The following is a 14,298-nucleotide window of genomic DNA, read 5'->3' as shown; positions in this document are numbered from 1 at the left end:
AAGCAAAATTAATGGTGTCGCAGACTTGCTGTATTAAACCCGGTGGCACCGAGGGACCACACTTGGGCTGCGGGAAGCTCTGACAGTGCAGGCTCCCGTTCCATATGCACAGGAGGGGTTTTTTCATGCTTTTTTTAATGGCTGCACCACTGATGTTCTGGTTTTATGATCAGGGACATTTGTAGAGTGTGGAGTGTGAGGTCGCTAAGTGTTTTGCAGTTGACTTCTGTAAAACCCAACTTGTCAAGTAGAAGACGTTTGAGAAGGATATTGATGAACACCCATCCATCTATGGGGCAGGAAAACATACCCAGTTGTTAATTTCTCAATGCAGAAAACAGTGATGACATGGAAAAGCAACTGCCATGAAAAAAAATTATGATAGATTAGATCAGGTGATTCTGAAAGCAGCTGACGCTTGCGAGTTGGGTTAATGGTTCAGACCCTTCCTCCACAGTCAGAGATGTATTCCGCATCAGTGAGGGTTCCGCTTTCCACTTGCTGCGCTGGTCTGTGCATTGTTTTCCTGAGACCCAGCTACCTGAAATGTAATAATATTAAATCCTCAGCAAATACCGTATTTCTAGAGAAACGGTTTTGTGACCACAGTGCCAAAAAACACTGGTCATAGCTTACACTTGACATTTTGACCTTCATGGCTAAATTTCAAGAATTTATTTCATTTGTGTACTTTTGGCTTATAATACATTTATTAACTATACTTTTAGTATATCTATTGATATTGTTTAGATTCATCATCCAAGCAAATCCAATTTGATTTCTGATTCTGAGTGGCCCGCCCAGTTAAAAATGTACCAAAAAACATTAATTTATTCAGCAGATAATTATTGAGCACCTACTCTGTGCCCAGATCTATGCTAGGCTTGGATATATAGTAGTAGCAGAGATAGTTTTGGTCCTCATGGCTCTCAAACTCTAGTGGGGAAGCAGATATTAAATAAAAACCTCACAAATACGTCATTATAAATTGATATGAAGGAAAATTGAGAGTGCCGCGAGAGGACATAGCGTAGAGTTTAGATGATAGGAGTTCCCTGATTGGCTTTCAGGGATGGTGTTGGCACTGTGCAGGATGGGGTGGGGCACAGAGACAGAGGGGCACGCCCTTCTCTGAGCAGGACGCCTGAGGAGTTGCTGTGCAGGGCAAGGTGGTGGGGTCGTCCGGGAACGCAGAACAGGTAAACTGAGAGTGTGCTCATGGGGACTTGTGGGGATGAGGTGCTTCTGGAAGGGGAGCATTCCAAGTGCATTGCTAGTATCCTGACAGGAGAGATTTGGGATCAGAAGGCATCATTCTTTTTTTAACTGAAGAATTTAATGAAATCTCCCAGGTGGGCCCACATATCTAAGTTGTAGGGTACATCGCTTTAGAGCTCGTTTCCAACTTGAAATGTGGGCTGAGAGTGCCAGTGCGTTTGCAGAGAAGTCTCTCTTGGAATTGCAGGATGGCATGCTGTCTTCGAAGATATTTTTGCACTGGTTATGGAAACTGCGCACTGTGGACCCCGTGCACTACCATACCACTAAGTAGAAGCTAAGCTATAAGAGGCCCTTGTGCGTGTCATTTTAGAAGATGTGTAATATCAGGCAGCAGGGCTTTTCACTGTGTATTAGTTTATGATTCGTGGGGTTTTACAGAATGTGTCCAGCCACCGAAATGTGTGTCAATATGCAGACTGGCGATCACTTAGGAGGGTGATTGGTTCTCTGTTAGGCTGAGATGCAGCTCTCCCTGTGCAGCGACCACCCCAGGAAGGTGCTCTTTCTAATAAACCTGCTGCCCCAAGAGCTGATGCTCAGGGCTCATCTCGCTAACCAAGGCCACATCTGAGTGAGTGGCTTTGAGGTTCTGCAGATGAAACTCCTCCCCGGGGGCCACCAGAGTCCCTGTGTAACTGCTGGGGAACATTAAATGACACCTACTCTAATTAACCTGCTGTCGTAAAGCTGCACGAGTCTTGTGTTAAATATGCATCTTGAAGCCAAAATGGCAAACCCACCACAGGCGTGTTCAGATTAATCATCTGTATCTCTTTTCTTCCCAAGAGCCATTTAGGGAACGTGTTAGTGGACATGAAGCTCATCGACATCAAGGACACTCTGCCTGTCGGCTTCATCCCGATTCAGGAGACGGTAGACACACGTGAGTCACCCCTTACTACTTCTTGTCACGATGAGAATTTTCTTCCTCCAGGTATATTTTTAGACATTTTTATGTGCACTTCTCTTCGGAAACATTTTAGGAGGCCTTACTGCATGCCCCAAATAAACCCTGCTGGCTTTTGACATATGCCTGACTTGGTTCTCCAAGGAGTTTTCAGTGTTCTGGGTGGCGGCATGTAAATGAGCAGAACGGTGCCCCCTGCTGAATCGGCTCACTCAGGAAGGGGACAGTGAAACCGGTTATAGTTTGTCCTTAGCCCGTTCTCCAGTGCTGCTGAAGCCAAGCTTGGCATGAGACCCAGAAGCAAAAGGAAAAAACCAAAAGCACACAGGGAACACAAGTGCAATAATATCCCCATTTTTGGCTCTTGGAGCACACAAGAAAAGTCAGAAGCAGAAAGACTGCAACTTAGAGTCCTCAGGATTCGAAATTGAGGGAAGACTCTGATCCCTGAGCAACACAGAGGGGAAGTGAGCGGCTGACACGTCAGAAGCTTCTTCAGGATCCTGGGGCGCTTCGAGGTTCTTGTCGTGCACGCCAGTTATTAAATAGAGCTGGAAACCTCTGGGTAGTTGAGCCTCCTCATTTTGATGTGCTATAACTTGTTTTATTTTAAATTACTTATGACCAATGTTAGGATATCCACAACAGTGATGCAGTAAATAAAAAACAAATACAGAGAATCCTTTCTTTATGACACATGATCCATTTTTGAAACTCTGCATTTCACTTTTTGTCACACATACTTTATTTTTCCATAGTTAGCCCCATTTTGGACCTACTTTTATTTATTTATTTATTTATTTGCTGTTTTCTTGCAAGCATTTCTTACGGACCAGACTTTCCATATTTACACAGACCCCCACATAGCTGTTATTTTAATGAAACAAGTGGATTCCATTGTGTAGCCTACTTTTCTTAATACTCTCCTCACTTTTGGACATTGGGCTACTTTTGTTTGTTACTGACGTGTATTAGCTAATAATTGTGATAGTTGGTATTTAGTATGTCTTTACTGTATGCTAAATGCTCTACATACCTGATCTCATTTAATCTTCAGAAGACCCCTGTTTGGAGATGGGTATTATTATACCCATTTCACATATGAGAAAAATGAGGCACAGTAACTACTTAGGGATTAAAGAGCTTATCCAAGGTTACACATCTAGAAGAGGGGGAATAACTAGATTACACACACAAGCGTGACTCCCCACACTTTTAACCATGGTGCCACTCTGTAAAAGCATGTGTTTAAGCAACTTTTACCAATAGATTTTATATATTTATGTATTGGAGCTTTGGGATAACAGCTTTCTTGAGGTATAATTCACATACCATACAATTTACCCATTTAAAGTTACAATCCAGTGGTTTTTAGTATATTCGCAGAGCTGTGCAACCCTTACCACAATCAATTTTAGAACATTTCATCACCCCAAAAGAAACTGTACCCGTTAGCAATCACTCTCCATTTCTCCCTAGTCCTCACCTCCCTACCCCGCTGCCAGCCCTAGGCAACCACTAATCTACTTTCCGTATAGATTTGCCTATTCTGAACATTTCATATAAATGAAATTGTATAATCTGTAGTCTTTTGTGTCTGGCTTCTTTCACATAACATAATGTTGTCAAGGTAGGTTCATGTTGTAGCATGTCAGCACTTCATTCCTTTTTTTATTGCCAAGTAACATTCTATTATATGGATATACCATTTTGCTTATCCATTCAATTGATGGATATTTGGGTTGTTTCACTTAGGGTTATTATGAATAATGCTGCTTTGAACACTGATGCACAAACTTTTGTGTGACCGTATGTTTTCATTGCTCTTGGGTATATACCTAAGTGTGGAATTGCTAGGTCATATGGTAACTCTATATTTAACTTTTTGAGAAACTGCCAAACTGTTTCTCAAAGGAGCTATACCCTTTTACATTCCAGCCAGCAGTGTTTGAGGGTTCCAGTTTCTCCACATCTTCAACACTTGTTATTGTCATTCTTTTTAATTCTCACCATCTTAGTTGGTATGCAGTGGTCTCTCATTGTGGTTTTGATTTGTGTTTCCCTTATGGCTAATGATGTTGAACATTTTTTTATATGCTTATTAGCCATTTGTAGTTTTCTCTGGAGAAATGGCTATTCTAATTCTTTGCCCATTTAAAATTGGGTTTTCTTTTTATGATTGAGTTGTAAAAATGTTTTAATATATTCTCGATATGTCCTTTATCAGTTATATGATTTGCAAAAATTTTCTCCCATTCTGTGGGGTTTTATTTCACTTTTTTTTCTTTTTTTAAACTGAGGTATAGTTGATGTACAGTTATTCCATTTTCTTGATGCTGTCCTTCGAAACACAAAAGTTTTTTATTTTGGTGGAGTTCCGTTTATCTATTTTTTTTTCATTTGTTGCTCATGCTGTTGGAATCATACCCAAGAAACCATTGCCAAATCCAAGGTCACCAAGATTTATGCCTGTGTTTTCTTCTAAGAGTTTTATAGTTTCAGCTCTTTCATTTATGTCTTTGATGCATTTTGAGTTAAAGTTTGTGAATGGTGCAAGATAGGGGTTCAGATTTATTCTTTTTTTAAAAATTTTTTTATTGAAGTATAGTTGATTTAAACAAATGTATCCTTTTGCATGTGAGTATCCAGTTGTTCCAGCACCATTTGTTGAAAAGACTGTTCTTTCCCCCGTTGAATTGTCTCAGCATCCTTATTGAATACCAGTTGACTGTAAGCATGAAGGTTTGTTTCTGGTCTCCGAGTTCTCTTCCATTGATCTATATATGTCTTTCCTTATGCCAGAACCACGCAGTCTTGGTTACTGGAGCTTTGTAGCAGGTGTTGAAACCAAGTGGTGTGAGTCCTCCAACTTTGTTCTTCTTTGTCAGGATGATTTTGGCTATTCTGGGTCCCTCAAATTTCCATGTGACTTCTAACATTAGTCCATTTCTGCAAAGAAGCCAGCTGGGATTTTGATAGGAATGGTGTTGAATCTGTAGATCAGTTTGAACATGTAGAGATTTTGAATGATTTCCTTGTGAACATTTACAAGTACTTGAGGCTGCTGGGTCATAACGTCCTCTACGGCCTGCTCCCGACCTTCCTCTACAGCAGAGGTCCCCAAGCTTTTCGGCACCAGGGACCTGTTTCGTGGAGGACAGTTTTTGTCGGGGGGAGGGGAGGATGGTTCAGGCGGCAATGCCAGCGATGGGCAGCGGCAGATGAAGCTTCGCTCGCCTGCCCGCCGCTCACCTCCTGCTGTGCGGCCCAGTTCCTAACAGGCTGAGGACCGGTGCCGGTCTGTGGCCCGGGAGTTCGGGACCCCTGCTCTGCAATGGACTTCTTACCTTCAAGCACCCCATGCTTTACCCAGACCGAGCCACTTACTGTGCTGTCTTCATGCTCCTTTCTTTTCGGACTCCATCTATTTGCATTGTTGTTTTCCCGGCCTGAATGCCCCTTCCCTCAACTCTGAATATCCACACCCCGTGTCTTTCAAGGGTGAGCTCAAGACTGCGTGAAACAGCCTCTGATCCCTAGATGTGAGTCTGAAGCAAGCTCTCTCTCCTCTCCACAGTCAGCCACAATGGATGTGCGTCTACTGTAGGCACTGCGGGCTTTGGGATATAAAGATGAGCCTAGGAAAAGAACCCACAAGGAGCTCAGTCTAGCGGGTGGCTGTAATCAGTCGGAGGTCAGGGTCCCCATCTGCCTTCTTTACTGCTTTTCACCTGCCTGGCACAGCACACATGTGTTGAAGGGAGGGAGGAGAGTAAGCAAATGCCAGTAACAGTGGTGGGAAGCCAAAGGGGGAGTGGTCGATTCTGCTTCTGAGTTCCCATCTTTCTCTCTGTTAGGACAGACTGCACCAGGCATCATGGGAAGAACTTAGGCTTTGGAGTCAGACGCGCCTAATATGGAGTCTGGCTCTGCCACTTACAAATGAAGGACCCTGGGCAAATGACTTCAGCCTCCTGGGCCTCAGTTTCCTCAAATGGGGGGGATATTTACTGTTTTCTTCACGTCTTTGCTACTTACTTTCTTCGAGGGCAAGATCCGTGTTTAATTCATCTTTGAATCGCCTAAGGTACCTGCCGTACACAGTGCCTTGATCAGAGGATGGGCTCAATAAAGATAAGCTTTATTATCCTCTGTTGCCAAATTAACTTCCAGGAATACCAATTCGTGTTGCCACTAATGATACCGGCTTGTACCTGTTTTCCACCGGCCTGCCAGCATAGGCTTTGCACTTTTTATTTAGTTTTACTATCTAATTTTATTTAATTTTCACTTATTATTTATTAGCAAAACAATATTTTCACAAGTGTTTGCTTGCTACTTTTGCTTATTCTTATATGAATGGTCTCTTTAAGAACCAAAATTGCCTTGTAGACTTTTTGTATTAATTTCCTACTTTTCCCCTGTGTTTTTCTTAGTTTTAAAATTTGCATTGTCGTTCGTTTTTGACAACTAAGTGGCTTAAAATGTCTTTATATTGATATACTATAGAGCCAAGGGAGTTCTCATTCAGCACTTCCCTCTCAATTTGTTGAACCAGTTGAGCGAGGAGGCCCAGGGCTGAGTCCTGGTGTAGCTGCCGTGGGGCCCCAGTGATCCTGGGAAGTCCCCCCACCATGACTGGGGGTGCACTGATTGCTGCCCCATGGACATTCTGAGGTCGGGTCCTGGCACCTCCAACAAGTGTCTTATCACACAAGGAAGGGTGAGTTTAGGGTCGCCTATTCATTTAGGGTCCTGCGGTCATTCCTGGAGCCTTTACCCAGGGACAGGTGAGCTCAAGCTGACCAGATAAACCTGTGGTCAGCTCTGTGATGCTTGAGAGCATTTAGGGTCCTGATTTTATCAAATCAGCCAGAAAGATGAGACGCCTGTAATTAATTTAAAATACAGTTTATTGCAATCTGTATAGCACTTAAAAACTGGAAGACTGTTTGTTTTAGTAAAGTGCTGTGTCCTTTCTCTGTGTTCATTAGCGTGACTGAACACATTTCTGTGGACTCTGTATGTTTGCTTAAAATCAGGCCTGTGTAAGCACGGGTAATTAGTGGCTCCATCTCTTACCCCGAGTTTGCTGTAGATGGAAGAATGGAGCAGAGAGCAGCTGGCAGAGCAAGTACATAAAATACCTGCATCTTAGTTTACTTGGAGGAAAGGTCTCTCCTCCTTCACACTCTCAAAGGCCTGATCTTATCAGCTCATAGTTTTTGAAGCTGCAGGGTTGCTGCGGACAGTTTACCCCCAGTTACCACCACTGCCTTCTTGGATACAATATTTGGGGTCTGGATTCAGTATCCAGTGTTATTACTCATAGCTGGTAGATCTGGTCTAGCCCTCAGTTTCCTCACTAGGAAAAGAACCCACAAAGTTTCTGAGTTTCCTTCTGGTTCCCCCAAAATATCAGCACCTGATTCTAATCTCCCCTTGGCAAAAATCAAGACCAGCAGCAGGACTGCACTTCCCTCTTTATCCTGCTCCCTGATTTAAATGCACTTATTTCCTGCCACAGAACTGAAAGGTCTTGAAAATCAGTGCCAAACACTGACACAAATTGTATGCCAGAGGCTTACTTACAATAATACGGTAAGGGGCTCCCCTGGTGGCGCAGTGGTTGAGGGTCCGCCTGCCGATGCAGGGGACACGGGTTCATGCCCCGGTCTGGGAAGATCCCACATGCCACGGAGCGGCTGGACCCGTGAGCCATGGCCGCTGAGCCTGCGTGTCCGGAGCCTGTGCTCCGCAACGGGAGAGACCACAACAGTGAGAGGCCCACGTACCGCAAAAAAAAAATACAGTAAGAACATCCATGGCTGTTCTTTACTGAGCACTTACTGTGTGCCAGGCACTGGGCTAAGGGAAGCATATGTGTCATCACATTTCATCCACCCAGTGTCCCTATGGCCTCAGGTTTCATTAACTCCCTTTTACCGATAAGTTAAGTCACTTGCCTAAGATTATGGTGCTGGGTAATGGTGGAGTTGGAATTTCAACCCAGATCTATCCAACTCATGTACTGAATGGCTGCAATTGATTGAAAGTCATGTTTAAAAACCACAAATGAACAAACAAAAAACATGTGGGTGGTTGTTCACCTTTGGCAGTTGCTGGGGTACCAACTCATCACTCTAAGACTTGCTAAATAAACGAATCCCATATTTATCTTTCCTCTCCTATAACAAAGCATGTTTCAGGGAGACCAAGTAGTTGAACAATAAGATGTTTTTTATATAGAAAAATTCCAGCTAATAAATGCAGAAGGAATGACAGAAAATCACTATGTTGACGACTTTAATGAGATTATGAATCTAGGCAACAGTCATCAGGGGATGAGAAAACCTCATGAGCATGGTTGTTGGGGACTTTATAACTGAGGTACCAACAGCAGTGGGACCTACCGAGGGTGGCCCAGCTGAGCTCCAGGCCACATGTGTGACACCGTCGGATGTATGTTGCATCACCTGTGATGTGCTCCTGCCTTATCGGAATCAAATCGAGCCTTTCACTCTGCCGGTTTACAGGAAGTACAGGGGGTGACCTGAGTTCTCCATCCTGTCAGTGCCCTGAAGATAAAGGGAAGGTGGAGAGGTTGCCACAGAACAAAAGAGGCCTAACAACCAAATGCAGTGCACAGACAGTGTTTGGGTCTTGGTCCAGACAAACCAGCAGTTAAATGACACTTTTGAGATGATGGAGAAAACGTGAGTGTAGACTCTTGGACGATATTAAGGAATCATTGTTCGTTTTGTTAGGAATGATAACAGTCATGGTAAAAAAAACAATAATAATTAAAATAAAAAAGCCTGCCATGGATACCTACTGAGATACTGGTGGGTGACATGACGTGGTGTTGGGGAGTCATTCTAAATCTCCAGCAAAGCTGAAGGGGGTGGGGGAAGGAGATGAAACCAGGTCGCCCATTGTTGACAGTGTTCAAACCGCATGATGGGAACATACGGATTCATCTTACTGTTCTCTCTGGTTGGGGGAATGTTTGAAATTTTCTGTAATAAAAAGTGAAAAAGGACTTCCCTGGTGGTCCAGCGGTTGAGACTCCGTGCTTCCAACTGCAGGGGGCCCGGGTTAGATCCCTGGTTCAGGGAACTAAGATCCTACATGCTGTGTAGCGTGGCCAAAAAGTAAAAATTTAAAATATAAATAAATAAAAATTTTTTTAAAAAGTGAAAAAGAAAAAAGACCATGTAGTGAAATGTGTTGACACTCAAGGTGTCCGTGTGTTTGTATCTGATGGCTGGAGCAGCGAGCAGGTTGTAGTCGTGGGTTTATTCCAGGATGCTCCTTGCAGGGGTGTGTGTGCCCTGTGGGCCCCTTCTCGGCAGGGGTTGTCGGGGGTCAGGCCCCAAATGCAGAGCAGGGTGACTGGGCCTGTCCACCGCAGCCCTGCGTCCAGCCCTTCTTTCGGGCGACTTGGATGGCTGGTCACTTCCACCGCCGGGAAGGGAACGTGACAGGAGACATGGTGTTGAAAACGGAGACGTGGGCACCTCTGGAAGACTCATCCCTTTTCTTGTCCTTTGCTTCAGAGGAAGTGGCTTTTAGGAAGAAGAGGCTGTGCATTAAGTTTATCCCACGGGATTCAACCGAAGCTGCCATTTGTGACATTCGGATCATGGGCCGGACCAAGCAGGCCCCTCCTCAGTACACGTTCATCGGGTAAGTCTCAACAACCCCAGTCTCATCTGTGCTGTCTGCCGGGAGTGCTTATGTCACCCCTGGGGACCGGGTCCTGAGACTTCTGTGTGACCCGTGTGCCCAGCCGTCTGCCTCTCATCAGCCTCTGGCCTTAGCTCTCCTTGCTGCCCTCCCTGCCTGGGAGGCTGCTGGTTCAGGACACCACGCTCCTGACCAGTATTCACAAGTTCTAGAATTCATTCGCCTTGGTCTTGATTGATCTCACTGGGGTCCCGTGCATCCTGAGCCCGTCGCTGCTACCAGGAAATTGTCAATCTCTGATTGACCAAGTCTGAGCTGAAAGTGGGGTCAGCTCCATTGGAACTCAGGCACTGGGAATGAGGGGTGGCTGCTCCCCGAATACGGAGGGAAGGTAGAGAGTCCGAAGAGGGATGAAGGGATGCTGGATGTCCAAAAGGTAATAGATGTTCACCCATTATACTCAGTCAACTGAAATTCGGGTCTCTCAAATTAATAGTGTGGTTGAGGGTTTTCGGCCTCTTGGCCATGTGCCTCTACCTGGCCGGCTTTGCAATCTTCTTGCTTATCCCTATGGGTCCCTACATCATGGATGTGTTCTCCTACTTGGCTTTTGAGGTCGGCCTCCTGGATCTTGCTCATTTGAGCCCAGACCCTCCTCTTTACTTGAAAAGCCATGGCCTTTCCTTGAAGGCTGCTCACGGACTGGGTGATAGAGAGAGAGAGATAGAGCTGCGGTGTTTGCTTGAAGCACGTGGGGAGCGGGTGTCACAGAAATAGAGGTTATTTTCATCTTGGTGCACGATAGCTTGTTTGGACTCTTCATCTATGGAATCTGATTCTCTGTCTCAAGATTTTGTGGCCCTTAAGAAGGACTCGGGCTTCCCTGGTGGCACAGTGGTTAAGAATCCGCCTGCCGATGCAGGGGACATGGGTTCAAGCCCTGGTCCAGGAAGATCCCACATGACGCAGAGCAACTAAGCCTGTGCGCCACAACTACTGAACCTACGCTCTAGAGCCTCCAAGCCACAACTGCTGAAGCCTGCGCACCTAGAGCCCGTGCTCTGCAACAAGAGAAGCCACTGCAGTGAGAAGCCCGCGCACAGCAAGGAAGAGTAGCCCCCGCTCGCCGCAACTAGAGAAAGCCTGCGCGCAGCAACAAAGACCCAATGCAGCCATAAATAAATAAATAAATAAATAAATAAATAACTTAAAAAAAGGACTCTATGATCATACCCTTTCTACACAAAAATCCTGTTTTGCAACATGGTTTAAAGTCATTATGGAAACAGGATTATGGAAGTAGAAAATAGGTCAGAAAATAACCATACTTCAGGTATCTTAGAAACAGCCATTTACATACAAATAGTAGAAACCAACAATTTAATAATTACTGCATGTATTATGTATATTCAGTTGCTATGTGTATTCAGTTCTTCAAAATTACACACTATGCTACTTTAAACGATTCAATTTTTAACCAATTTAAACAATTCTAAAGAATAGATTCTTACCATATATGTCTTGGTAATCAAAACTAGAATCCTTTTTTTATATCATTTTGAAAAGATTGCTAAATAAAGTGTATTTTTGTTTCATCTTGGGGCAAAAATTCTTTTCCAGAGGAAGACAATTCCAGTGTTATTTTTAAGGAAAGAGAATTCAGTGTTCAGAGCTCTGTCACTTTTTCTTAAAAATGGGCACAGTTTCACAGGTTACTTTGCAAAGGTCTGGGGTTGTCAGACTGGGAACAGCTCCTGCAAGGCCTGACTATGGCCTGATATCGAGAGGTGGCAAAATCAGTGCAGCTGATTGGAATCAACCATCTGATAAGACACGGCTGTGGTTCAGAATAGTGTGGTATACTGAGAGGCTACCAGAAGAATCCTCTGAACAAATCTGTTCTCATTTTTTGGAGGGATGATCTTCCTCTACATCCCAATGTGTAGTTCTGTGCAGCAGCTGAGCAGTTGGACGTTGATGTGTCTAAAATAATCCTGTTACAGTTCCTGCGAGTATGCCTGTCTCATAAACACTTGTGACCGTGGGGCATGGAGCCGGGCTGCAGGGGTGTGTGCAGATCAAGTAACAGGAACCCTGACGTGGCATCCGTCGGGCCCTGTTGTCACCACCCTTAGTTGTGGTGGTTCATGGGTCACGTGCCTCAGGCTCTGTGAAAATGTCTCCGAGACTGACCCTGAGAATGAGGCTGACTCCAGGTGACACCAGGCAGTGAGGAGCTTTATCCTGGAGGTGGAGGGGAGGGGGGGCGGCACGGCATGGAGCTGGGTGGGGCTAGTTCTCCCCATAGCTAAACACCAGACACACGTGTCAGCCCAGTGCCCTATCTGTCTCGCCCTAACCACACAAAGAACTTGAAGCAGATGATTGCACAAATACCCACAGTGAAATGGCGGAATACAAAGAATTTTGCAGACCGAGAACCAAGGAAAATGTTGATAGCATATAGTAGGAAGGCAGGCCCAGGGGTGGGGGAAGAAGATGGCCATGTCAGACGGGCCTGCTGAGTTGGGACAGTTGCCATCACGTTAGGCTTTGAACTGTGATGCTCAGAGCACAAAGAGAGGTGATGTTAACCCATGTTCATGGGCGAGAATCGATTCCCTGGCGTCTGAGGCTATGATTCTCTTAAATGAGTTGGTTTGCTTTGTAGCTCAGGTAATTTTATGTTCAACGGTGCCATGAAGATTTCTCTTTTCTCCTAAAGGGAGTTGAACAGCATGGGGATCTGGTATCGAATGGGCAGGGTACCAAGAAATCATGACTCATCTCGACCCACAACGCCTTCCCAGTCATCAGCTGCTTCCACCCCAGCCCCCAACCTTCCCAGGTGAGGCCCTGTCAGTGGCATCTTGTTCTGTTATGTGTGTCACAGAGTCGCGTGGTCTTGGGTCCCACTGGGTAACATCTTAGAACCCCTCTACTTGGTATCTGCGGAAACATTGCAGAAGCGATATACCTTTAGAGGAGATTTTACAAAGCCGGTTAGAAGTCTTTGCATTACATGAACGTAAAAGCCATTCTGTAGTCTATTGCACCTATTCTGCAGGCTTCTAAAATAGCAGAATATGCAACTTAAAATGGGCTTGTTATTCTAAAGAGCTCATAGTCGCACACAGACACATGACTTGTAGCCACGCTGCCGGGAGTGCTGGCCGTAAAAGGTGGAATTCCGTCTCTGCCTTGGCCAGCAACTCTCTCAACTCCAGGAGGGTTGGTAAGTAATTTTGTTCATTTCCGTATTGTTCCTGTTCCCAAAGAGATACAAACTAAGAGATAGGTACTTTGGGTAGGAGAGAATAGTGAGAAGTTTGTCAGGGGCTGTTTACAGAGAAACTTGAGTGAGCAAACTGGTCTCTGCACCTGATTTCCGTTGGAGCAGAGGCAGTAGTGATCTCAACACCTTCTGTCCGATCAAAAACCTCTGCATCATTAGCAGTAAATTATTTGAGGACAGGGAACAAACAGCAATGACAGACTAAGCTTGAGAAAGGAATTACAAAAGTAAATAAAACCAGTACGAAGTGGTGAGGTGGTGCCACTTGGAGCTGGACGTAACATAGATGAGGACAGATCTCAGAGCTTCCGCGTGGGCAGTTCGAGGTGAGCAAAATCGACCAGGAACAGGACAAAACCACTACTGGGTGCTTCCCCCTCCCCACGCCCCACGGTCCACACCCTGCCCCCGGGAGTCAGGGGAGAGGGTGGTATAGGCGGTCCCTTGCACCCTGTTCCTCTGCTGGGCTTCCCGCTGCCTCGGACGAACGCACAGTGGTGAGCCGGCAGCTCGGGGCCTGTCCTTCGGGGTGTCCTCCAGAAGGCAGTCTGGCCTTTCTCACTCTCGACAGTTTCACAACCAAGAGGGTACTTAATCGTATCTACCACTGCCATTGCCTGAAACTTGAGGAGTATTGACAGTTTTCAGTTTCACTTTGGTGTGAAGAGATATGACTAGCTGATGAGCTTCCCAGAGTTGCGCGTCTTTGGTTTAGGAGTACGAGGCTCGCACAGCTCAGTTCAGCACTTTGGAGTTCCTTTCTCACTGCCCAGGGCACCGTCGAGGCTGCGGTTCCCGTCACGTGTACTCAGGGTCAGCTCAGGCCCATCGCCTTGGAGAGGTTCCAGCTGCTTCCTGTTGACATTATATGGTCTGGAAGGGCCTAGAAATAGGCACCACCTCAGGGCAGGTTTTAACTTTCTGTGAAATAAAGGAAGAGCTCTGATTCTCCAGTTAAGGCAGGAAGAGCGATCTCCCCAGAAGCTAGCCGGCCAGCGTGGGCGCACGGGCTGTAGGAACTGAAGCCAGGGGACCCGAGAACACAGGCCACAGAGAGCCACGCAGAACTGGAGATAGTGCGTGGGAACAAGCCTTGTGAGGCTTATGTATTTTATAACCTCTTGTT

The 14,298-nt window shown here is 45.5% G+C and overlaps 1 protein-coding gene across 3 annotated transcripts in view; it reads left to right on the top strand.

Moving 5' to 3' along the window:
• Nucleotides 1–14,298, top strand: part of MVB12B (multivesicular body subunit 12B) — a 198,091-nt gene that overhangs the window by 63,078 nt on the left and 120,715 nt on the right. For all 3 annotated transcript variants that reach the window (XM_082627332.1, XM_082627333.1, XM_082627334.1), the window contains exons 4-6: nucleotides 2,068–2,164; nucleotides 9,748–9,877; nucleotides 12,603–12,725. In XM_082627332.1, coding sequence (XP_082483458.1) covers nucleotides 2,068–2,164; nucleotides 9,748–9,877; nucleotides 12,603–12,725 — 350 coding nt within the window. The remainder of the gene's footprint in view (nucleotides 1–2,067; nucleotides 2,165–9,747; nucleotides 9,878–12,602; nucleotides 12,726–14,298) is intronic.

The sequence above is a fragment of the Mesoplodon mirus genome, assembly GCF_964341445.2.
Source record: "Mesoplodon mirus genome assembly, chromosome: 1".
In the NCBI taxonomy this organism is placed as follows: Eukaryota; Metazoa; Chordata; class Mammalia; order Artiodactyla; family Ziphiidae; genus Mesoplodon; species Mesoplodon mirus.
Note: the sequence above shows the minus strand (reverse complement) of the source record. Positions and strands in the feature narration are given on the sequence as shown.